The sequence below is a fragment of the Sphaerodactylus townsendi genome, linkage group LG08 (genome assembly GCF_021028975.2).
Source record: "Sphaerodactylus townsendi isolate TG3544 linkage group LG08, MPM_Stown_v2.3, whole genome shotgun sequence".
In the NCBI taxonomy this organism is placed as follows: domain Eukaryota; kingdom Metazoa; phylum Chordata; class Lepidosauria; order Squamata; family Sphaerodactylidae; genus Sphaerodactylus; species Sphaerodactylus townsendi.
In genome coordinates, this window is record NC_059432.1 from 92166312 (window position 1) to 92191074 (window position 24763).

The following is a 24763-nucleotide window of genomic DNA, read 5'->3' on the forward strand; positions in this document are numbered from 1 at the left end:
CTAGACTGGACAGGAAGTGACGAAATTCTATTTCCTGCCTCCCTGAAATGGGGTGGAGAATCACCCACCAAGATGCCCTGAGCCTGCAAGAGAACTATGTGTTTTTAAACATTACCAGCATGAGCCCTGCCATGTAAGCTTCCTTCCCACCTGTCATTCCTGGCTTGCCAAGATTTCCTGCTCACCAAAACAACACCTGCCATGTGTCTAACAACCGTGCCACTTCAACCTGTCCTCCACTGACCTTCTCCCTCACCCAACACCCATATGAGGCAATCAGTATCATTTTTTCTAATGATGGGCAAACTCTGCAGTGGCTCAGTTCAGGACTGAACTCAGGTAACAAGTGCTATTCTCCCCTTCCTTATCTTAAAAAACAAAACAAGAGATAATTGTCCCTTCTTTGAGAAAAGGCTGACAATGGGAACCAAAGACATTCAGGTTGGTGGGTCACATGTTCAGCAGGTCTAACCCAGGTACTGAATGCTAACATCTCTTTGCATGGACTCGGGAATAGTACAGGAAACTGGCTTTTTTTAAAAAAACGCATAAATACATGCACACCAAAAGCAAGTCTAAAGCTCCTCTTGCGCTCTCTGAACTAGTTTCATTGTTTCTACAATGCTGGGCCAGATAGTCATTGAGAACAAGTCAAAATCAAAACACAGCAATGCACTGTCATATCCATCATTTATTCATAGCAATTTTATCTATCATTTATTCATAGCAATTTGATGAAAACAGCCAGCTACCCAGCATTGCAGAAAAATACACTGGAGGGTTGCTACCAACACTTACAGTGATTAAATACCATAGAGCAGGCGTTTCCCAACCTGTGGGTCCTGACCCAAAAGTGGGTCACAAAACCTGGGAAAGTGGGTTCCAAGCTTGTGTGGTTTTATTTATTCACATGCTATTTTTAAAGTGAGCCACCATATTAATTACATTAGGACTTGTGTGGATCACCATGCCAAACCACTCCATAGAGAACATATCTTCTGTACCTTTAATGACTGTGCAGAAGGGGGTCAGGTATGGAGATGGAGGGGGGACACACAGCACAGCAGCAGCTAGTAAATGCTTGTTGGCAAACACAGGAATCTAGATGAGGGAACGTGGGCGAAATGCTTATTTGTTTCACTGCAGCACCTGAGCAGCTGCACGAGATAGTTGTTGAAAGAGCTCAGTCTTGCCTCCGATCCTATGCTGCAAATTAGCATCCCATGTACTTCAGGAGGATGCCCTAAGGACCCTTAAACTAGACAGGATAATAAGAAAGGAAGATGTTACCAAGGCTCTCCCATCCTCAAAGCATTGGGGGAGGGGAAGGAGGATACTACAAATAGCAAATTTGTCTTACCAAAGATGTCCTTCAGAAACAGGCAAGCAGGGTTACTTTTGAAGGAGGAGGAGGAGGAGGAGTCCCAAGGCATGTAGCTTATTGAGACCTGACCAGTTCAACTAGTACTTAAACTATTTTCTATTTTTATCTTCTATTCAGGCATTCAGAACACACACACAATCATTGAACAATGTCCAAGATTCTTCACAAAAGTATTTGTGGTGGCGTTTTTCTTTTCCAGATTGTTCAAATAAAGAGAGCTTCTGTTGACAAAAGCAACTCTTACCCAAACGAAAAGATTTAAAATGTCAACTGCACATACTGGGTACTTTGTTCTGATAATGCCACTTATTTGCTTTTATGAAGACATTGGTTTCCACCTGCAAATGCACAAACACATGCGTTCAAAAAACGCTTAGGACAACAGCATATGAAGAGGGGAAAGAACTACATTCTCAGAAGAAAAGGAGCTTCTAAAATATTTTCTAGTTTGTCATTTGAAAAGTGAATAAGGTTCTAGAGCAGACCTGGGCATTATACGGCCCGCGGGCCACATCCGGCCCGCCGGATGACCCTGACTGGCCCCCCTGCCGTGCTGGGGAGCGAGGCGCCTTTGAAATACCCGCAGAAGCCGGTTGCCTTGGCTGCCGGCTTCTGCGGGGCTTTCAAAAGCGCCTCGCCCCCCTGCCTTTTGGCCTGGCCCTCCACAATATTTTCTGTTTCTTATGCGGCCCCATGGAAAAAATAATTGCCCACCTCTGTTCTAGAGTCACAAAACTATCTTATGAAAGACCCCAAGAGGCCTTTTTCACAAATAAGTTGAACTCAGCATTATGTATATTGAATGAAGTCTTTCCCTACCATATCAAGGCCAATTAAGCAAACCAAGGGTAATACAGAAAGTAAATTCAAATTATCATAGTTGCAAATCAGTCACCTGGTTTCTGCCAGTGTGCCAGGTGGTGTAAAAACAACAAACTTGGATTCTTGTCTGTGTTTGTCAGGTGCAACCCTGATAAACTAGAATTCACACCTGACCTACGCTAACACCTGGACTTAAGATAGGATCACCACAACAAACAGTACATTAGTCTGACTGCTTACATTCACTGCCTACATGAGTTTGGTCATGACTGTGGCTAAGCGGGTGGCTAAGAGTATTGTTCAAAATTACCCTAAGATGTACAGGAATCACCACAGAATGATTACTGAGGTCACACAGGAGAAGCAGATGCCAGGACTCTTTCTTATGCCTGCTCTGCTGTAAGGTAGGGGTCAGTAACCTTCTGTCGTTAAACAGGCAAACTGTGACAATATTCAGAGCAAAAGATCAACACAGAGCCAGTGACCCATAGCTGATCAACATAACTGCACAACATTACTGATAACTGAGATGTTGAATAAGCCATAAACGTTTCTGCAGCCCAAACACTGGCTGTTATGAGTTCCTGATTAGGAAGCAGGGCACACTAGGTCTCACAGTAAATATTAAACATACACAGGGGCAGACTGTGCAATTGTCTTAGTCAAGATGTCTCATGAAACTCACTGAAGGCTCATGAAACTCACTGTAGGATGCAAAGCCCCGATATGTCAGAGGGGGAGGTTCCTATTAATGGCAAAGGAGGTCTTTGTGCAGCTTGCACCCTGTAGAGTCCAATTTGCAATGGAGGAAACTAGGAGGAAAAAGAAGTGACAGCTGATTCTGATTCTATGTTGTTTGCAACAGAGCATAAAGCTTTCAGAAACAATTCAATTGCTGTCCTTGGTCAAAAATGTGACTGCCTAATTGGATACAGCCTTAAACCAGGTTAATGGTTGGTACAAAACTGGCTTAGTGCACTGGCATAAATCTGCCCATGGGCTGCACTTGGATTACTGGCAACTGTTCACCACTACAATTTCGCTTTCTGTAAAGCATCCTGAAGAAGTTTGCCTCTGCTTGCCTCCTTTCTTCTTTCCTCTTTTAGGAGGCAGCAGCAGGAGGGAAGAGGATGGGAACAGAGAGCTGGAGCTAGGTGGATTTCAGCTTCCAGATACTACAATCACCTTCTGAAGTTGGTGGAGGAGCAGGAACACAGAACCATCTGGACACTTGGCTCCCTACCTGGCTCCTGTCCCTGGACCATGAAACCTTCTCACATCTCTCCAATGTTCCTTCCCTCATTGTGCATCATGTGAGCCTGCTTATTTGCTTGTTTGTTAATTAGCAGAAACGTTTTTACAGTCTTTTTGCATTTCAGTACTAATTGATAGAGACTTATCCCACTTAATTCAATGGGGCTTATTTCCAGGTAACAAGCATTATTCTATTCAGAAGAACAGAAAGCCAAGTAGTTTGTTTTGTTATGATATTTGCTGTCATGGGGTGGCCCAGATGGCATTTTTTGCCCAGGTGCCCATGGTGGTGCTCGGCAGCCCTGCTGTTAATATAAGCCAAAATGGTCAATAGTACCTTACTCTCCACCTACGGTGCATCAAAAAGCCTGCCCACAAATACGTTTTAAAAATCTTATCACCATCTCTCCATCATTACCACAGTAGATGTTCATCAAACTTTGCCCATGGGAATCAAACAGCCCTCAGAACTTTCAACTTCATCTGCATACTAATGAAGCTAGCACATGCTTGGCAGAAAAAGAAGGATGCTGGAAGTCAAAATCCACAGCCGTATGTTCCTGGGGACATTCCAGCTGCTACAGATTAACAGCATTTATTGCTAACACTACAACAAGTAGTAAACCATGTGAACAACAACATGGAACCCGAGATAATGTTAGCCAGTCTGCCAGCAGCAGGCACTGGCCATTTGGTGGAATGTGTTCAGTCCGTTTACCAGAGGGGGCTATCACCAATACCCATTTCGCTGGCCTTTAGGAGGTGGTCATTTTTTGGGGGGTGCGGCTGCGAGTGGCTCTCACCAATACCCTGTACTTCACCACACCAGGATCAATTCAGGTGGCTCACTCAAATTACCTCTTCTAACACATTACACTACTTTCCTTGTAACCAGCAGGACTTCAATTTTCTCCAACCCCTCTTTCCTGCTCTGACAAGCGCCCCGTTCTTCTCCAAGGAGGGGTAACATTCCAGTTTGAGACAATCTCATGTTAAGCCACATAAACACAATTGCATCTTTCTTTCCATTTTAGATTAATACAGCTAGACTAACTACCAATACTTAACTGAGCCCTCAGAATTTAAGAAGACACAAGATCCCCATTCTGCCTAAATGCATGCATGATTTCAAAAGGAAGGAAACGGGCATCTCAATTTCAATTTTCAAACCAAGTTGATCCTGAGGAAAAGAGACGGCATAAAAAGTAATTCACACGCATTAAGCTGTTTTGGAGATTTCTGTTCAGTATAAACAATGAATCAATAGTGCCCATTATATTTACACAAAACATTTCCTGGTAATCTCACATAATTTTAAAATAATGGTTTCTGAGGTTAAATACAGTCAACATTAACCAACACATTTTACCCCTACAAGCCAGGTATCATCTGATTGCTGATATGCATTGGGCCAGAGGCAAAATACTAGTATTAAGCTTCTATTTACAATAGGTTTTCAATCATACTTTTAAAACACAGTTATTGTTCCATACATGGCTTAACTAGCCAATGAAGGCAGGAAGAAAATTATACTCAAAAACACTGGGCAGAAGCAGGTGTTTGGAGACCAGTTATACTTCTACCACAAAATTTTCAGCTGTAGAGCAAAACAGAATGTACACAGACTTTGTGGGGAGGAGTTTCAGGGTCCAAAAGAACACCCAAAGCATACATTTTTAATACAGATTAATTAAAGAGGCAAAATTTGCAACAGCTCCCCCTGAGCAAAATCTTAGGGGAACTGCCATTAATATGTTTCTATCTTGCATTCTTAGCATTTCCACTCCTGAGACAGCTCCCAACATTATTAGTGGGGGGGGAGCTAAAATACAAAATTGAGCAGGGAGGGAATTATCAGCAGTGAAATCAACAATAAAACCAATAGCACTGAATTAATAGCATAACTGCCGTATGCTGATAAATAATGTCTGTGTCCGTGGTTGTAAAGAGAAAAGGGGCAGTTAGGGATTTTACGCATCATTGTATTTTATATTTCCTTTCATTATTCATTTGCTTTAATAAAGAGAAATGAAAGACAACGGAAAAAAATCCCAACACCATGAGAGACCAGGACTCATTAGCAAAACTCAGTACTAGAACGCTTGCAGTACTAGAACTGCATAAGCACACTGTTATGCTCGGCAACAGCCCCTGCTCATTTCAGTGGAACCTGCCCAGGAATACTTGGACTCCTAAGGCAGCACATGACTCCGCACATAGACTTGTGCACTTTGGAGGGGAGCGGACAGCAAGCACGTCTGTCCAACAGAACATCACCTGACAAACACTTTTAGTATCAACCGACTTGATAAGCAGTTGATATCCGCAAGGCATAGTGGTGTGCTACCTCGGTCCTGCAGCCCCTGAAGAATTCGGATGCAACCCCATGTGCACTTACAGATTAGAATAAGCACCAGTGGATTCAATGGTATTTGCTTCCCAGTCAGCATGCCCTGCATAGGGCAGCCTCAGAGGCCATGTCCCACTGTGTGACTCTGCACACAGAAGGGGGTGAAAGACACTGCGCATCAGGAGTTATAGGAACAGCTGCTGTTCCCTGGGCAGCTCACTTGATGCCTGCTTGCCGTCAGAGCTCCCCTTGTAAGTTTGACTCGGCAGAGCAGCTGCAGGAAACCCGAAGACCCTCGTCTCTGAGCACAGCGGCAAATAAAAACAAACGGCATGCCAAGTGCTTCAGCTGGTACAAAGTCTGCAGTTTAACTTTAGCATCATGCCTCTCCCTTCCCCAACGTGCCCCGGCTGGCCCTTCCAACCAAAACAAAAACTTTTCCCTCTATCATCTTGCTGAAAAAACCTATACGCCATGCAGTGTGGTACTGTGAATGTCTCCAATGTTCTGGATATTTTTCCCTCCGTGTTAAGAACTGCAAAACCTAACAATAAAACAACACTACAAAGAGAAGGCAAGCCAGAGATGCCATTCAAACTGCTGCTCAAGACCAAAGAGACTGCCTTGACCAGCAGCAGAAGCTGCATAAAGCAGCGTCAAGAAAACTTCTAAAGCAGGGGGCGGGGGTGGAATAAAGGGATGTGGATCTTCTTGAAAGAAAGAAGCACATTTTTCAGGCTTGTTTTGTTTTCCCCAGAAAAGAAAGTTAGGATCTCTGACATAGTTTCTTTCACAGCTGTTCTTGTTTTGCAAGAAAACGTGCCTTGTGTCAGTAAAGTTGCTACTTCCAACCAAAATCATTAACGTACCCACAGAAGTCACTCCTCAACAGACATCATCATCCAAACACCCACTTCTTAGTTCTAAGAGCTTACTTCAAGCAAAAACTGGGGTTCACTATCTGTTTTTACAACAGAAGACATCAGGTCTAAGTCTTCCCCACTTACTTCAGATGCACCTTTAAAACCAAAGTTAGAGTTGCTAACGGACATACAACAATAAGCTGGTTTCCTCATCACCACCAAAACATTTGCTGTTCCTCCCTGACAACAGTTGCAAATTGTAAAAAAAAAAAAGGGGGGGGGGGTTACAATCAAAACGAATAACTGGAAACTTGCCTCTCCTCCATGCCCATCAAATATCCCAAATATGGAAGGATGGGTCTTGTTCACCAGATCCGTGATCACTTCAAACCTGTCCTCCATATGGTCTCTCCGGCCTTGGATGGAGTAGACAGCCACGTTGTGGTTCTTAAACTCCCACGTCTTGGAGAACTCCGCGTCCAGCACATCCAGACCCCCAAGGCGGTCATTCTGCATGATCTCGGCCACCTTGCCCTTCACCATCTTCACCGCATCCCTGCTGGACTTGACAATGGTCTTGACTTCATCCGTATGGAAGAAGTAGCTCCACAGGGCCAGGCTGATGCATAGCAGGAAGAGGGTCTCTGGTCTCAGCAAGAAGTAACGCATGATCCGACCCAGCAGAGAGAGCAAAGTCATTGTATCCTCTATCATTTATTACAGAGAGAGTGGATCTCCCCCACACCATGCACCACACACCCCGAGGACTGGGATGGGTCTAAAGACGAGGCAGCAAATCAGTGCATGCTCCAGTAATACAAACCCACAAAGGGCAGGGTTATCCACTGCTGCTAAAGCTGCCTCCTCCTTCTCCTGGTCCACCTCTGTTTCAGGACGCTCAGTCACAGATGGCTGGGGTGGCTCTGATGGAGAGATCAACACACTCTCCCCGCAGCAGCCAAGGGCAGGCTTAGCCGTCTCCTGTTCTCTCTCCTTCTGTTCCCCACAAGCATAGGGTCCTCAGATGGAAAATCAGCTGGAAGACAGCAAGGATCAGCACATGAGGATACCAAGGCTACAAAGCTGGCAAGGAAGACAGAGAGACATAAAGCTGTCGGAGAGCTATTGCAGAGCTTTTTACCCAGCCAGGCTGGAAGAGAGGATGGGGAAAAAAAACAAAGTCTGTCCAAGCTAGCTAGAGCACAAAAGAATTCTTCCACCTCCCTCCTCTCGGTGCTGTTTCCCGGGTGCTCGTTCCCAACTGCCCAGGGACTGCTCGGAAGTAGGACAGTAAATCAATCTGTACTCTGCTAATGCAAATTTGGCTGGAAGACTTGGCTCCGATGCTGGTAGCAAAGGGTCCAGGAGCAGCAACTGGCCAGTTGAGAAACAAGGAAACAATGAAAACCCCAGTGGACTTCAGGAGGGAAGAAAAAACCACAGGAGCTGTATCAGCTTCAAGCGGAAAGGCGCATGTACTGAAGCCCTTCTCCCAGGAGAGTAAGAAGACAGGAGCGCTGAAAGGAATCAAAGAGGGATTCCGGTCACTTTCAGGGAGCGACTGACAGCAGGGCACTTGAAATTGACAGGCATGTAAGCAAAGGAGTTCATCCCCCCTCTAGCAAGTAAAAACAGCTTTTAGATCCTCCCCAGAGCTAAAATAACACTAAGAAATATAGATCTGGCTTGCCTAGCAAGAAACAGATCAAAAGCTGGGCAAGGAATTTCACTTCCAATTTGCCACCTTTCACTTACAACACCTGACTGGCATTCACATCCTGTTCTGCACCCCAGTGAAACTAAAGAAGACCCCAAAGACTTTATCGGGGGGTGGGAAGAAAGAGAAAGGGGGGGTGCGCTTTGGCAGCTTCGGGCACCGGTTGGGGCTGGCAGGCCCGCGCAGGGGCGTAAGCCCGGCAAACCTGGGACGTGTGAAGGGGCTTGGAAGAGAACATTGCAAAGGTGAACACGCTCCCTTGAACCAGTCCCCCGCCTTCCCTTCCTTCTAATGGTGCAGAGATTTACATGCTCAGACTCCCAGGGAAAGCGCAACTCATGCCTCTTCCCTGCTGCTGCAAAGAAGCAGGCGGGCGCAAGGCACGCTCGCGCCGACGGCAAAAGCTGCAGTCCCGGGGTTCCCTCCTGGCGCGCGCCCCCGTTTCCCAGGGAACTCGCCTCCTGCTTCGGGAGGGGTCCCCCATCCCAAGCCTCCACCCGCCTCCCCTTCCCAACAGCTGCCGGCCGCGAGGTACCTGTCTCCCCTTTTCTCTTTCGCCGGTCCCTCCCACTGGGCTGGGCTCGCCTGCCGCCGCGCCGCCTCTTCTGTCCGCCTCGGACTACAAATCCCAGGAGCCCTCGCGCAAAGTGACGTTCGGGTGATTGGCAGGACGTCGGGCAAAAGGCGTCTGGTGCTTGTAGTCCGTCCGCAGGAGGATCGCTCTCTGGCGCCCTCTGCCTGCGAGTGCGGTGTGGGAAAAAGTCGACTGAGAACTGCACAGTGGAATGAAACGCGTGAAGGCTACCAATATTTATTGTAGGTTTTTTTTTCTCGCAAACCAGAGCGCATTCTATCAGTGAGATTTGACTTTAAAAAATCCCTTTATACTAATTAAAATTTAATAGGCTTTAATGTGCAACGGAACTATTTTGTTTTTATAGATTTTATATTTTGCTACCCATCTGGAATTGTCACCTGTATGCATATTATGGGTAAGCCCCACTGGATCCAGTAGGCCCTACTTCTGAGTAAATATCCATAGGTCATAGGATTGCCAACTCCAGATTGGGAATTTCCTGAACATTCCTGAGGGTGAAACCTGGAGAAGAAGAGGAGGGACCATAGTGGAGTATAATTGGGGTTGCCAGGTCCGTCCTAGCAACTGGTGGGAGCATCAAAGAGGCAAGGCATCACTTCCAGGTGGTTGATGCAGAAGCATTGGCATCATGTTGTGGATGTTCTAGCACACTCCCATAAAGCTTTGTTTTCCATAGATGTTTAGTGGGAGAGTGCTAGAGCATCCCCCAGCATGATGCCAGTGCTTCCACGTCAACCCGGATCATTTCCTCTTCCACTGAACTTCTGAGCAGACGAGGGTCAGTGGGCAGCCACAGGAATTTGCAGACAGCTTCCCACCAATGGGAACCCCAAGTATAATGCCACAGAGCCCATCCTCCAAACCAGCCACACCCCCTCCCTGAAGAACTGAGAGCAAGCATATGCAGTGGTTCAGTGTGTCAGACCAGGATTGAACCCTCACTTGTGACATGGAAGCTCGCTGGATGACGTTCAGTCAATTACACTCTCAACTGCCTCACAGGGTTGTTGTGAGGATAAACTGGAACAAAGGAGAAGGATGCAAGCTACTTTGGGTCCCCATTGGGGGAAAGGCTGGGTCTAAATGAATAAAACAAGACAAAACCGATCTCTATAGTTTGGAGATCAGATATAATTCTGGACCACCTTCAGGCCCCACCTATACTTTTTTCCATGCAAAGATTAAAGTAAAATTGTACATTCATCCACCAGATGCTGGGCCTTCTTTGTCTTAGAATGCTTCGCTTCGGTCCTAGTGCCTACCTACCTGGTTCTGTGTGTGCCCGCCCCACTCCCACCTCCATTCAAATACAAAAATAAAAACCTACCAAGAGGCCACTTTGCAGCTTTTTCTTCTAGCCCCGCAAACCAGGGGCAGAAACTCCTTAAGGTAGAGGAAAGCAGAGTATGAAAAACTAGTTATTTTCTTCTTCTACAGTCTACCATCCTAAACACATTTATGAGTAAGCCACACTGAACTGAAGGGGATTTACTGCTGTGTATACATGGCTAAGGTTGTACTGTAAATCTGCACATCCTCTGGGCCACACTTGCTTTTTCATAGATAACTCCTAAATAGCCATTTTCTGAAAGCAAGGGACAATGGGGCCTCTCTTCAAAAGAAGACCAACCTTAATCCAGTCTAATACCTTGCCTTGTTCTCCTTTCTTTAACCTATTTTCTAACCTCAACTGTACATTTCTGAACAAATTTTGTTGATAATGCAGGTAGGCAAACCCATGATTTAAAAAAAATCAATTCACAATTTAATACAATCTTAGAATAGCACAGAAGGAATTTACTTTTTTGTGCTCTTTTTAGCGGAAGTGCTCTGTTGCAGAACAAAAGGGTAGCCATTCTCCATTTGACATCATTAGAGAATCACCACCTTTAGTGTATGCGTGCATACGTATGTGTAAAGTGCTGACTTATGGAAACCCAGTAGGATTTCAAAGGCAAGAGACAAACAGGTGGTTTGCCATTGCCTTTCTGCGTAGTGACCCTTGGTGGAATCCCATCCATTTAGTACTAACTAAAGCCACCCCGCCTTACTTTTGAGATCTGACAAGATAGGCAGCCTAGGCCATCCAGGTAAGGGCAAGACCACCCTTTGGGGTTTAATATTTCTGAAAACTTCCCACCTTTCTTAAATGTTAGGATTCTCCCAACATTTTCTGGTTCTGATCTATGTGAATATGGAAATTTGCCACCAGTACAATCCTACCAAAAGTTCAGTGCACCTACAGCACCATCTTGGTACTGGAAATAAACTCTATGCCCACTTACCAGGGAGCAAGCCCCACTGAACCTAGCAGAATTTACTTTTGAGCGGACATGATGCATCCTGTAGGACTGCCAACTCTGGACTGGGAAATTCCTGGGGCTTTGGAGGTGGAGCCTGGGGAGGGACCTCAGCAGAGAATAGTATCATTGAGCCCACCCTCCAAAGCCACCGTTTTCTCCAAGGGAGCTGATCTCTGTAGTCTAGAGATCAATTGTAATTCTGGGGGATCTCCAGGCACCACCTGATGGGCGGCAACCCTAGTCATAGGATTGCGTTCGGGATACTGCCTAATTGTTCCACATCGAAATCATGGGTTTGGCAAGCAATACTAAGCAGCAGGGGGAAAGACTATTTCTTTCAACTCCCTTTTCTTTCTTAGACTGGAGTAACTTGGCACTGACAGTCTTCCTTGATTTCTCTTTCAGAATAACTCAGGCTGCTATACACAATTACTTGTGAGTAGTCCCATTAAGTCTAGGGATGCATAGCTGTGACTAAGCTGCCTTTCCCATTTAACGCATCAACTGAACAGGGGATAAATTGTGTCCTACCGTGTTTCCCCGAATATAAGACAGTGTCTTATATTAAATTTTGCTCCCAAAGATGCGCTATGTCTTATTTTCAGGGGATGTCTTATTTTTCTGTGTTCTGTTCGTCGGGCATACTTCCAAACAAAAACTTTGCTATGTCTTACTTTCAGGGGATGCCTTATATTTTGCACTTCAGCAAAACCTCTACTATGTCTTATTTTTTGGGGATGTCTTATATTTGGGGAAACAGGGTATGTATTGTCTAAGGGTTTCATGGCTGGAATCAATGTGGTGTTGTGTGGTTTCCGGGCTGTATGGCCATGTTCTAGTAGTATTTTCTCCTGACGCTTCGCCTACATCTGTGGCTGGCATCTTTAGAGGATACAGCCCGGAAACCACACAACACCCCAATTGTGTCCTACATAGGACACAATAAGGAATCAGCCATATCCTTGGTAGGTTTATCAGACCTTTTTGGCTCTACATCCAGTTCTATAGAGGAAAATGTCATGGAAAATGCCATATTTTGGGATGGCAGCAGATTGCAGCACACGTATAAAAATAACCAGCACTATTTTAGGGATGCTCGTTAAGTTCACTAGTTCTTGCACTCAGAATTTCCCCCCATCAAATGTATTGTTATTCTATTTCAGCAGGTCAGTAAGAGCTACACGGGCTATTTAGAGAAAATGACTGCTAACTGCTCCGGCTTCTAGTTCATGAACAGGCTGCATCTGAAAGATAATTTGGTGGTTTTTCTAAATAGGGGCTGCTCTCTTGTTATCGTGAAGGAATAATATACCTGATGTTCTTTTCATTCTCCTAAGTACCCAGGCATTCTTATGCTCATTGTCATTTTCTTTCAGCATAGCAGACACAAACCAATTGCTCAAGGCAGCAGTAGGTCAGAGTCCAAGAGAAAAGCAGAACCCTACTGCAATATTCTTGAAAAGTGATTGAGTACTATTTCTGCTTTATCCCAGTCTCTAATATCGCCATCACTATGTTGGCTATTTCAAAAGCCCAAGTCTCTTCTGACCGCAATCTTAAGTCAAGCCTGTTCCACGCATGAAGAATAATGCACTTTCAATCCACTTTCAATGCACTTTGCAGCTGGATTTTACTGTGCGAAATAGCAAAACCCACTTGCAAACAAGTACTGCAAACAGTACAAAGTTGTAGAGGCACCAGGAAGGCAGCACTAGTCATAATTTGTTTTTGAAGCATTCAACGTCTAGAAGGAGTCACATCAAGCTAATTTATGGCATCCCCATAGGGCCGTGGTGGTGAACCTTTGGCACTCCAGATGTTATGGACTACAATTCCCATCAGCCCCAATTGGCCATGCTGGCAGGGAATTGGCAGGGAATTGTAGTCCATAACATCTGGAGTGCCAAAGGTTTGCCACCACTGCCATAGGGTTTTCAAGCAAGAAAATTTTGGAGGTGGTTTGCCATTGGCTGCCTCCGTGTGGGCTGAGAGAGCTCTGACAGAACTGTGACAGGTCTGAGGTCACCCAGCAGGCTTTGTGTGGAAGAGTGGGGCATCAAATTAAGTTTTCCAATTACATTCTGCTGTTCTCAACCACCTCACCGCCCTGCCCTGAACATCTATATGCCTGTACATTGAGTCATTTGTAGTATAAACGGGTGAAGAAGAACACAGCATTTCTAAAGCATTTGTTTCTGCCACCAATTTGCCACCAATTTTGACAGATGAACAGCTGCATGCAAAACTCTGCCAGGGAGATGGGTCTGCTCCAATTGAGTGAGGCACAGGGGCCTCTCAGCTGTTGCCTGGGCTGGAATCAAGTGATCTTGTGCCTGTGCCCTTGGAGAGGATGGTCTTATTCAGCTCCATAGATTCCAACAAATGCGAACTCCTGAAGACGGATGCTGAAAAGGAATTCTGGTTCTTTTATTCTTTTCTCTTTTTTTGGAACGTTAAAGTCTCTCACAAGATCAGGAGTATCATGGGTTAGGTCAACCTTGATATAATTCATAAGGGACTCAGCTGGCTGAATCCTGACAGAGGCTAAAGGGATAAACCAGGGGTGTCAAACCCGGGGGGGACTCATCAGGCTCACAACCCGGCTGAGGCAACTCTCCCTTGCTCCCCATCTGGGATCATCAGGCCAGAGTGGGGAGAGGGGTTGACTCAGCTGGCTTGTAGGCTGATAAACCCTCTCTGGGCAGCCACCCCAACCCACTGTGGGCTCACCTGTCCAGGCACCCCCCAGTGCCATTTTGGAACCAACCAAAGCGGCCTCCACCCTAGGCCTGGTCCGACCAAGTCACATTTATGTCATATCCAGCCCTTGTAACAAATGAGTTCAACATCCCTGGGATAAACTATTGAAAAACTGAAAGTGTCTTGGTTGGCCAGTCTCCTATTACAGTCTGCTTTTCTTCAGCTTATCCCTCGGCCTGGAAGACTACCAACTCCAGTTTGCAAAAGTCTGGAAGATATGTGGGTGGAGCCTGGGAAAATGGGTTTGAGGGAAGGAGGGACCTTAGTATGGTATAATGTCATACAGTCCATCCTTCAAAGCGGCCATTTTCTCCAGGGGAACCGGTCTCTGAAATCCAGAAATGATCTGTTGTAATTCTAGGAGAACTCCAAGCCACACCTTGAGGTTGGCCACCATATGGAACAATGAGATGCAATTATGTTAGTCTAGATGTGACTGGAAGGCTAATTTTTGGAATGTTCCAAAGATAAGCACCGCACGATGTCTAAGGGGAAAGTATCCCAGAACAGTGGTTGCCTCAAGACGTTCTGGAGAAGAACTCACAACAATTAAAAAGTTCTTGCTGTAAAAAAAATACAGCAAAGGCAATTTCCTTCGGCTGTTTTGAAGAGCTGTACCAGGCAGCCTGGCAAGTGTGAGACTCTCATGACCTTTCTCAGTCATCCATTTTTGGAGATCACAGCTAGCTCCTGGTTGGAGCTTTTATTCACATCATTTTCTGTCTGTGTTGACAGTACGATCTGGCATTCTTCTTCTGGAATTAATATATGATCCCACTGTAGGAGTTAGTAATTTTGTCCAGACAATTCCTTCTGATGCAAAGAGTATGCAATTAGCTGTCTACAGGCCGGCAGCATTTCCCGTAACTTCCCCAAGGTGGTAGAAGAAGAAGTGGTGTTTGGATTTATACTCCACTTTCCTTTTCTGTCTCAAAGCGGTTTACAAAATCCTTCTCTTCTTCTCTCCACAGTAAAGAGGAGGTAGATGGGGCTAAGAGAGTTCTGAGAGAACTGTGACTAGCCCAAGGTCACCCGGCAGGCTTTATATTAGGAGCTGGGAAATAAATCCAGTTCACTAGATAAGAGCCCACCATTCATGTGGAGGAATAGGGAATCAAACCTGGTGCTCCAAATTAGAGTCCACCGCTCTTAACCACTACACTACTCTGGTAGATATGTTTGTGGTCATAAGTGTGAAGGCTGAAGCTCCATATGCGATTTCTTTGGTGAAACAAACAAAACAAAAAGGCTTGTCTCAGTTCAAAGTGCTTCTGTAGCCATGACTGATTTTTCCCCCACTCCTACACTGATAGCTTTTGTACCATTTTGGCCTTTGTTTTCCTCAGTTGAAATCATTTAGTGAAAAGTATACAATTAGGTTATATGTGACTCAGTATAGCTCCAATGCCAAATGTTGGGGCATATCACATAACGGTCTGTGATCCAGCATAGTGAGTTAGAGCAAGGTCAATGGTCAGCAGATTCTTGCCATTTTGAAAGACTTTAACATCCTTCTATTTCCACCCAATTCTGATGTTCAGCAGAAACAACCAATGGCTTAGAAGAAACGTTTTCAGGAACTTCTGTGGAAAAAGCCATCACCTTTAAAAATAAAACCGTCTTAGGTTTTATTTTTTAAAGGTGATGGCTTTTTCCACAGAAGTTCCTGGAAATGTTTGCAAAACATTATCAATCCCCCCACCCGCTGTTTGTCTGCACTCACCCCCTCTAAATTATTCCTGGCTGACATTTTGCGATTGTTCCGCATTCTTTTTTTGACTTCTTAGTGGATTTGATGTTTTCATGCTTCATACTGTGATTCACCACAGCTTGTGTAAACGTAGATTTCACCACCACCACCCCCAAATAAATCAGAGCTGACGACAACACAAAGGCAAGACAGCTGGAGTGAGCTCAGAAAGTGGCACCAAGGAGGAAGTCCAGGGACTGCAGAGAGGTGTGAGAAATGTATTAAAGAGATTGCACATCAAGCAAAAACGTTCTGAAAACATTTCACCAAAAGAATCGCTAGAAAAAAGGATGCATTCAAAATGTTTTCAGGCGGTTAAAATGTTTTGAGGTAAAAACGTTGCGGAACTCCTCAGAGGAAACATTTTATTTCCTGCTTCAAAACATTTTAAAGTGTCTGTGTGAAAAGTATCATTGTGACAACAGTAGAGTGGACCTAAAAATGTTTGAAGGTCTTGTTTGTAGTTTGGTAAAGTGATAACATGAATTAGGTCCCATGCAAAACCTCTATGGCAGGTTTTTTTAAAAAACCAGAATAGCAGGGCTTCCCCACCTACCTGTTCTGGCTGCTTCCCAAAAGTTCTCTGAAATGCTTTTCCTATGGAACAGAAGACTCCCAGGAACAGAAGGCAGGGGGAGTCAGAGGTCTGGTAAAATTGGCTTCCTCCTCCATCAACAGAGTAGCCCATATCATTCACAGAAAACCCTTCAGTCCTCTGATAGCAAACTACTGGTGGTCCCTGGCCCCAGTGACATTCAGCTAAATTCCACCGGAGCCAGGGCCTTTTTGGCTTTGGCTCTTGTTCTATGGAACTCACTCCCAGCAGGGCCCTGCTGCAGGACATTCCACAGGGCCAATAAGACTGGAATCAGTCAATTCCACAGGGCCAACATTTTACATCGGGCCTACAACTGAAGAAGCTGGTGCCGAATTGCAACATCCTGGCCCTGAATCTACATCTTCTCCATTCTCACCCATAAGATTCAGAAAAATCATGGTGAGAGTGGGACTGATATATGGGCACAGTGTGGTTATTTTCAAAGTATTTGATATGTGGGCACAGTGTATTTTTAAAGTAAATCTGTGTATTTTTGTATATTGGAGGATTTTAATCTATTAATCTATTAACATGTAATTATATTATTGTTTTTAACTGTGTATGTTATCCACCCTGAGCCTGGCCTTTTGACCAAGGAGGGCAGGATATATAAATAACTAGTGGGCCCGGCCACGCGTTGCTGTGGCAATTGTCTTTCTCATCACAGTCCGCAAGCCACACAGATGTCCATGCAGGTCCAATGATCCCCAGCATAGCCTTTTGGGGTGGTCAAATGGAATCCCTCTTTCCCTTTTCAATGCACATTGTTGTATGGTGCTGTCTTGTTTTTTTAGTATAAGGTAACCCTTTCCATTCCACAGCGGAACTGTCCAGAGTGCGAATCCCACTGTCCATGAGGCTGGTTGACACGCACAGTCCTGGCTTGGGTAAGGCAGAACTGGGGCAAGCAGGCTCTCCCAGTCAGGCAGCAGAGGCAGGGTGGTGAGGTGCTCAGATCGAAGCCAGCTCCCTGGGTTCTTAAAGGGCCATGTGCAAAAGAAGCGGAGCCCCACCTGGCGTCTCACACGGCAAAGTGTGTATGTGTTTCACTTCCACTTGTATTACCTAACAGTATTACCTATTTACTGTTTTAACTGCTCATCTGTGGCCATCTGCACGAACATTCTAAGCCCTCATACCAAGCCCTCAGGCCACAGACAGACAGGCTGCACGAACATTCTAAGGGTGACAGTTAAACAGAGGCAGCTTCATGGCCTGGTGTGCCAGGAAAAAGATGTATGGACTTTTGGCGATTTGAAGGTCCGATTACCTGCCCACAACAGGGAGGAACGTCATGTGAAAATTTGGAGGCGATCCATCCAGCAGCTTCTGAGGGAGACCATCAGGGACAAACACACTGTTAGATTTTTATATATAGAGATGAATAAAATAAATAGCCTAGCTTAGCCTGAACTTATTGTGATTGGCCACGGTACTTCTATGCTGAGGAGGGCCAGGGCAAACCATATCCATCTGTCCTTTTGCTGGAATGCCCCATGAATGGAGTCCCTATGAATTAGTTGCAACTTTACAGCATGTTCTTCTTCTTCCATCAGCAGAAACTTTTACTGGATCCAACTCCTTGCATTGCTCTTGGGTTGTCTTCAAATGAACAGATGTTACATCCATCTATATAGCATCATAGGAAAGACATGTTGACAGCTCCAAGCTGACATTTTTCTTCCTTGACCAGCTCTTGTTTGTTTGGTGCACAGCTCCAATAGCAGGCTGCGGGATATTTTGTTCCCATTTTCACACAAAGCATTTTGAATGTGGCCCAGGGGTTGTACTGGAACAGTCCCAGAATGCAGGCAGTAAGACCCTAGGACTGGTTCATCTGCTCCAGTGACAATGATGTGTGTTACACAAATGATAAACAGCAGGTCCTCTTAAGCAGGAAGCATTTGAGTAACAATTCAGATTGCATTATGCTAAAAACTGCAATCTAGGGTACAGTCTGTCAAAGTAAAAACAGCTCATTTCCTCTCTCTGGCTTTATGCTGTGTATTTTCAAAGCAAATCGAATTTGAATTGTTTATTGTATTAGTGCCCTGTTTAGTCCATCTGCTCAAGCAAGATTGGTTCCAAAACGATTGCCCCTTTTATAAAATAAATAAATAACTACTACATTGTGGCTTCTCTTGGTGCTATATTATTTAATTTGATCTTAGGTTTCATTAAAGCTTTAATAAAATACTTTCCAAATATGGAAAATAACGTTCACTATTGCTGAACAATTCAATTACTCATATATAACTGCATATGGTACCCTGTGAATGTTGCTGATCACATGAAAGTTAGGTCTCATCGTTTCCCATTCCCACCCCCAATTTGGGACCACATGTTTCCATAAACATCCACTGGCAACTGTATGAACCACATCATTTTGTAACAGAACTGTAGCCCAAAGCTAACCCTATTTGGTCATACTAGTAGTACTGATAACTAACATTTGAGAAAGTACAAATTACACAATATTTTGATCTCTCTGGGATCTTTCAGGATCTGACTATTTGCTGACAGTGTTATCCTAAGCAGAGTTGTAGACTTCTTAGTCCCATTATAATCATTGGGATAATATTTGATGATGTGTGGGCCCATGGAGGGTTGAGGAAGCCAGATGGGATGGGGAGTAAAAGAAAAATCTGTTACACTGTCAGCCAAAATTATCCCAGATCGTATAGGATCTGAGCCTTTACAGAGGCTCCTATCACACGAGCAGATTAACATGGGTTAAGGGCGGAATATAACCCAGGTTGGGGGGGACTTCACATGGATCCCACTCCTAACACGAGTCTGCTCTGCGTCCCCCCCATCTGGGTTTTTCAAGAATTGTAATTTGTGCGATTCTTTTGTTTTAATGTGCCTCGCAGCCATGTCCGAGTGAATGGCCGGGCAGGAGGCCATTCTTTCCTCTTTTTTTAAACTCTTGACTTCCATCTGCAGAGCCACGCAGGCACTTCTGGGGACATGAGGCGCCAGCAAGGCTCTGGGGGTTCACGTGAGCCTGCCTGGGTAGCTGCGCATTGGTAGGAGGTAAGTGAAAATACAAAGATGCACCTCCGTGTGAAGGTGTGTGCCCTGTCTGATGCCCTTGCTGTCCATGGGATGGCCAGCCATGTGAACGGCCTGGGGTGAGGACGTGTTCATGTATTCCACCTGCAACCTGCGTTAAATTTGCTGTGAGGAAAGGGCCAGAGTGAAACTGGAGTTGTCCTATCTCAGAATCTGTTTTGAGTGTATGGAAGCTAAAACAGTGAACATTTGAAGACAGGTTTTGCATCTCTAATCTTGTACTACTGGTCACTGACTGTAAATAAAATGACTTTGTACTTTGTTTTGCATCCCCAGGGTGATAGGTGTCAGGAGACTATATAGGTCCCAGATAATGTCTGTTGTGAGAAAGCAAGCTGACATAGTGAATACTTTAAGAAGAAGATGTAATTGTATCAGAGTCTAGTTTCTGAGGGAAACTGGCAGAACATTTGTAGTTTCTAGGGAGGCTCACATTTACATTATAAGAATCCCAAGGATGAGGGAAGGCCAATAATCCCAAGGATGAGCTTGACAATTAACTGTTCTGTGCTCTCAGGAGTTGACAACTGAAATATTAAAAGTTAATGAAGTCAGCAAAACTTATTTATTAACTGCAAATAATTTTAAACCTGTTTACTTAACCTTCACATTTCCATATCCCTAGTAATGAATAAAAATTATTTTTAATCCTGTTTCTCTGATGACTCATATGAAATAACTGCATTTAGAAAGTCATGAGTTTAGTCTGTCCATAGTAGGATGGAGCAGAGATAATCACAATCAAACTACACAGCACGTTCTCATTGTCTGAATGGCACTGAACACCCTGACTTTCAAAGATACAGGTAAGGCACCAAGGTGCATAAAACAGGTACAAACCGTGGTTGGTCTTATATGATTTGAACTCACTTGTTCAGGTAGGGAGCCACAACTGAACTGATTTTAGCATTTGAAATGATCAGATCCTTTTTCATCCAAGGCAAGGTAATATGTAAAACCAGTTTGGCATTAATTTCAGCATTATGGTTTTGTCCCCTGCTCTATATACTGGGCCATTGACTTCACAGGAGGATCTATCTCATTTTCCTGTTGATCGACTTGCAAAGAGAATCAACATAGTAGTAGTAGTAGTAGTAGTAGTAGTAGAAGAAGAAGAAGAAGAAGAAGAGGAAGAAGAAGAAGGAGGAGGAGGAGGAGGAGGAGGAGGAGGAGGAGTTTGGATTTATATCCCCCCTTTCTCTCCTGTAGGAGACTCAAAGGGGCTTACAATCTCCTTGCCCTTCCCCCCTCACAACAAACACCCTGTGAGGTAGGTGGGGCTGAGAGAGCTCCAAGAAGCTGTGACTACCGTGTTTCCCCGAATATAAGACAGTGTCTTATATTAATTTTTGCTCCCAAAGATGTGCTATGTCTTATTTTCAGGGGATGTCTTATTTTTCCTGTGTTCTGTTTGTCGGGCATGCTTCCAAACAAAAACTTTGCTATGTCTTACTTTCGGGGGATGCCTTATATTTTGCACTTCAGCAAAACCTCTACTATGTCTTATTTTTCGGGGATGTCTTATATTAGGAGAAACAGGGTAGCCCAAGGTCACCCAGCTGGCGCATATGGGAGTGTATAGGCTAATCTGAATTCCCCAGATAAGCCTCCTCAGCTCAGGTGGCAGAGCTGGGAATCAAACCTTGTTCCTCCAGATTAGATACATGAGCTCTTAACCTCCTACGCCACTGCTGCTCCTTTCCTCCTCCTCTCCCCCAAAGCCAGACCTACCCATAACTTAACTGCAGAACAAGGCAAGAGAACTATTGGTCAGCCAAATATTTAATGGCTCAGCCCAAATTCCTGAAAGGCCGTGGCGATGGTTACTTTTTAGAATCCTACTAACTTGGGGTCCAAAGGACGGTTCCACTTGCAGGAGTGTTGAACTTTGCAAGTAAATTTAACATGTTTTTTTCTTTTCAAAACAGAAAGTCTTAATATTTTGCTGTATCAAATTATTATTTTTCTTTCACATGGTATAAATAGCTCACATGGGTTGTACATGGGCAGGCAAGTAAATAAAGATATTGTGTATTATTACTTTTGGTCAGTTGAAATGTGCTATAAATGGTTTGTGTGCTGGTTTTATCGCAGATGATCCTGAGAAAACGGTAAGTTATTGCTTTTTTCTTCTGTAATAACTCCACCTGGTACGAAAACAGAACTTTATTAGAACATAAGCAATACCTAGCCTCGGCCCTGCTATGCTACAACCAACCACGCCAGCAACAACATTCTGGGACCAGAGTGAAGAAACTAGCAGTAAAAGCCTAAGAGGAGTTTTACCCTTCTATGTTGGCTGAAGTCAGTGGGCTTAGAATGGTGCAACACTGCTTAGGATAGCACTGTCTCCTACTAAAAAATCACACCTCAGTACATAATAAACATAAATTCTGCGAATGCCTGCCATACCATCAAAATTAAGCAGGGACAACACACCCTCCAGAGTCCCTCAGACTAGGGAGGGGAAAGAGGTCGATTCCCCACTTACCATCTGCTGCGCACTACTCTTGCCAAGTAGCGCGGGGTCCTGTGGCACTCCCCACTACAGGGGCGGCGACAATGCAGCCGCCCTGATGCTGCTGCTCTCGCACCCCCTCAGTGCGTGTCATTCCTGGCACTCCTCAAAACAGTGCCTTTTGATGGGGAAGCCCAGGAGCGCACCAGAAATGACGTGCACTGAGAGTAGCGCGCAGCAAAGGGTGGTTGATGGTAAGTGGGGAATTGACCAGAGTTAACAACACTCTACACTCCTCCTCTTTTTACATTGCCCTCCCTTGCAGCAGGTTGACTAGAAGGAGGGATAACCTGTCCTCCTGGGCCTGAGTCCCTGACCCTTATGAGAGAGACTCCCTAGGGTGCGCCTCCCGTCCCTCTTCTTGTCTCTTTATGGGTTGCTCCACCTTCCTGGTTTGATTAACAGAAGCTATTGCCAATCACCTTCTCTCCCCCCAGCCAGCTGGTACTAATACATTAAGGCTCAGGGCCAGGTAGCAGCTGCTCCTTTCTTGCCTAACCCTGCTGTGTCAAGCATATCCATGGCCTATGGGGCAGGTCTTGCTTCCGTGGACCTACCACCTGGAGAACAGGCTGCTAGGCTCTGTTGACCAACATGGGTGGGGCTGAATTCAGCTGGATGCTAAGCAGGCTGCTCCAAATGGCCCTTTCTTCTTCACTTCTGGTGAGTAAAGGACAAGAGCAGAGCAAGGGGAAATTGCGCCAGGGGCACGTGTGCACCCTGCGCCCCTGCTGCAGCGCTGCCTACCTTGCCCAGGAATGCCCCCAGAATGGCCCCTCCATGCCCTGGCCACGCCTCCTCCATGGCTCCACCTGGGGCATCATGTCCCCTGTCCCATGGGTGCTATGCCACTGGTAAGGGGGTGCTGAGGCTACCCCCAGACATAGCCATTGTTGGCAATAGCACATGAAAATATTTCTGCCTTAGATTTGGGCAGAATGGACATGGTCTTTTTTGAATGGATAAATTAGTGTACAAGTGGAGAATCCATAGCAAGGTGTTTTGAAGCTTTGTCAACTTTTGATGGCCTTACTGTATGTCTGTATCAACCATTTGAACTCCTTTGTCCAATTCACTTCAAATCTGAGATGACTTATGAAGAGAGGGAAGACTTGGTACCCTGCAAATTTGGTGTCATTTGTTCTAAAAACTCCTACTCAACACCCTCATAAAGATCCCTAATTTCTAGTGGGAGCAGCAGTGGCATAGTAGTTAAGAGCAGGTGTACTCTAATCTGGAGGAACTGGATTTGATTCCCCGCTCTGTCGCCTGAGCTGTGGAGGTTTATCTGGGGAATTCAGATTAGCCTGTACACTTCCGCACATACCAGCTGGGTAACCCTGGGCTAGTCACAGTTCTTTTGAGCTCTCTCAGCCCCACCTACCTCACAGGGTGTTGGTTGTGAGGGGGGAAGGGAAAGCAATTTGTAAGCCCCTTTGAGTCTCCTATAGGAGAGAAAGGGGGGGATATAAATCCAACTCTTCTTCTGCTTCTGCTTCTGCTGCTTCTTCTGCTGCTGCTGCTGCTTCTTCTGCTTCTGCTTCTTCTGCTTCTGCTGCTGCTGTTGTCTTAAACCGGAAAGGATGTTATTTTACTACAGCAAAGCAAACTACAGCATAATAGAAAAAAATGGCTGCAATAGGTATAATAGATCTAGGAAAAAAACATCACAAGAGTCTAACCTTAACATTACAATCATATATACTTCCATATATCTGCTTTGGAAGCTTTGTAGAACACAAGCTTATCATGGCTGCTGACCTGATCCTCAGCATATGAACGTTAATGAGTTGTTCAGACTTTCTAACCCTTCTTGCCTTCTTTTCCCCCTTTTCTCCTTGTCGGAATTTATGCGCCTATCTCCAGTCACCTTAGAGCTCCCACAATGTCAGGCCTGGCTCCCGCCTGGGCCTGGCATCAGTGGGTAGGAACCAAGATCACACCTGCACTTACTATTATCTGTGGCCTGAGGGCCCATTCTGTTTTCTACTGCTGTGCTTGTAACCAGTGAGGTATGCATATCTCCTCCTCCTCCCATTTCCTGGAGAAGGGAGTGAGCTCTATCGCTGTCCTTGGGCTGAACACATAACATAAGAACATAAGATAAGAACATAAGGACAAGCCTGCTGGATCAGACCAGAGTCCATCTAGTCCAGCACTGTGCTACTTGCAGTGGCCCACCAGGTGCCTTTGGGAGCTCACATGCAGGATGTGAAAGAAATGGCCTTCTGCTGCTGTTGCTCCTGAGCACCTGGTCTGAAATACTGTTTTCACACTATCCTTGTCTTATGCAGGCTATTGTGGGAACCGGTGGGAGGGGGGAGTGCCTGAATAGGCAATGTTTGGAGATATATACTTGCGGCAAAAATCTGAGCATCAGCTCTGGCTTTTTGCGTCCTACGTCTTGACACAGTTCAATAAAGCTCTTGAACCATTCCTGAGTCTCAATGATTGACTGGAGTATCAGATCCTTACACGTAACATGTGTTTCATTCTCCAGCTCATGTTTAGGTAATAGCTTACCTTGCTCATGTTTAGGTAATTCTCCAGCTCATGTTCAGGTAATTCTCCAGCTCATGTTTAGGTAATTCTCCAGCTCATGTTCAGGTAATTCTCCAGCTCATGTTCAGGTAATTCTCCAGCTCATGTTCAGGTAATTCTCCAGCTCATGTTTAGGTAATTCTCCAGCTCATGTTCAGGTAATTCTCCAGCTCATGTTCAGGTAATTCTCCAGCTCATGTTTAGGTAATTCTCCAGCTCATGTTCAGGTA

General features: G+C 45.1%; 1 protein-coding gene across 3 annotated transcripts in view; it reads right to left on the minus strand.

Annotated features, from left to right (window-relative positions):
* PPM1L (protein phosphatase, Mg2+/Mn2+ dependent 1L) overlaps nucleotides 1-8976 on the minus strand; it is a 200566-nt gene extending 191590 nt beyond the window's left edge. Inside the window, exons 1-2 of one of the 3 annotated variants that reach the window (XM_048505075.1) lie at nucleotides 8926-8976; nucleotides 6989-7709 (exon numbers count right to left, since the gene is read on the minus strand). In XM_048505075.1, coding sequence (XP_048361032.1) covers nucleotides 6989-7387 — 399 coding nt within the window. In that variant the 5' untranslated portion in view covers nucleotides 7388-7709; nucleotides 8926-8976. Of the gene's footprint in view, nucleotides 1-5858; nucleotides 5941-6988; nucleotides 7710-8698; nucleotides 8875-8925 lie in introns of those variants that run through there. The other 2 variants (XM_048505074.1, XM_048505076.1) reach the window with 2 other exon arrangements.
* Nucleotides 8977-24763: the final 15787 nt, after the last annotated feature.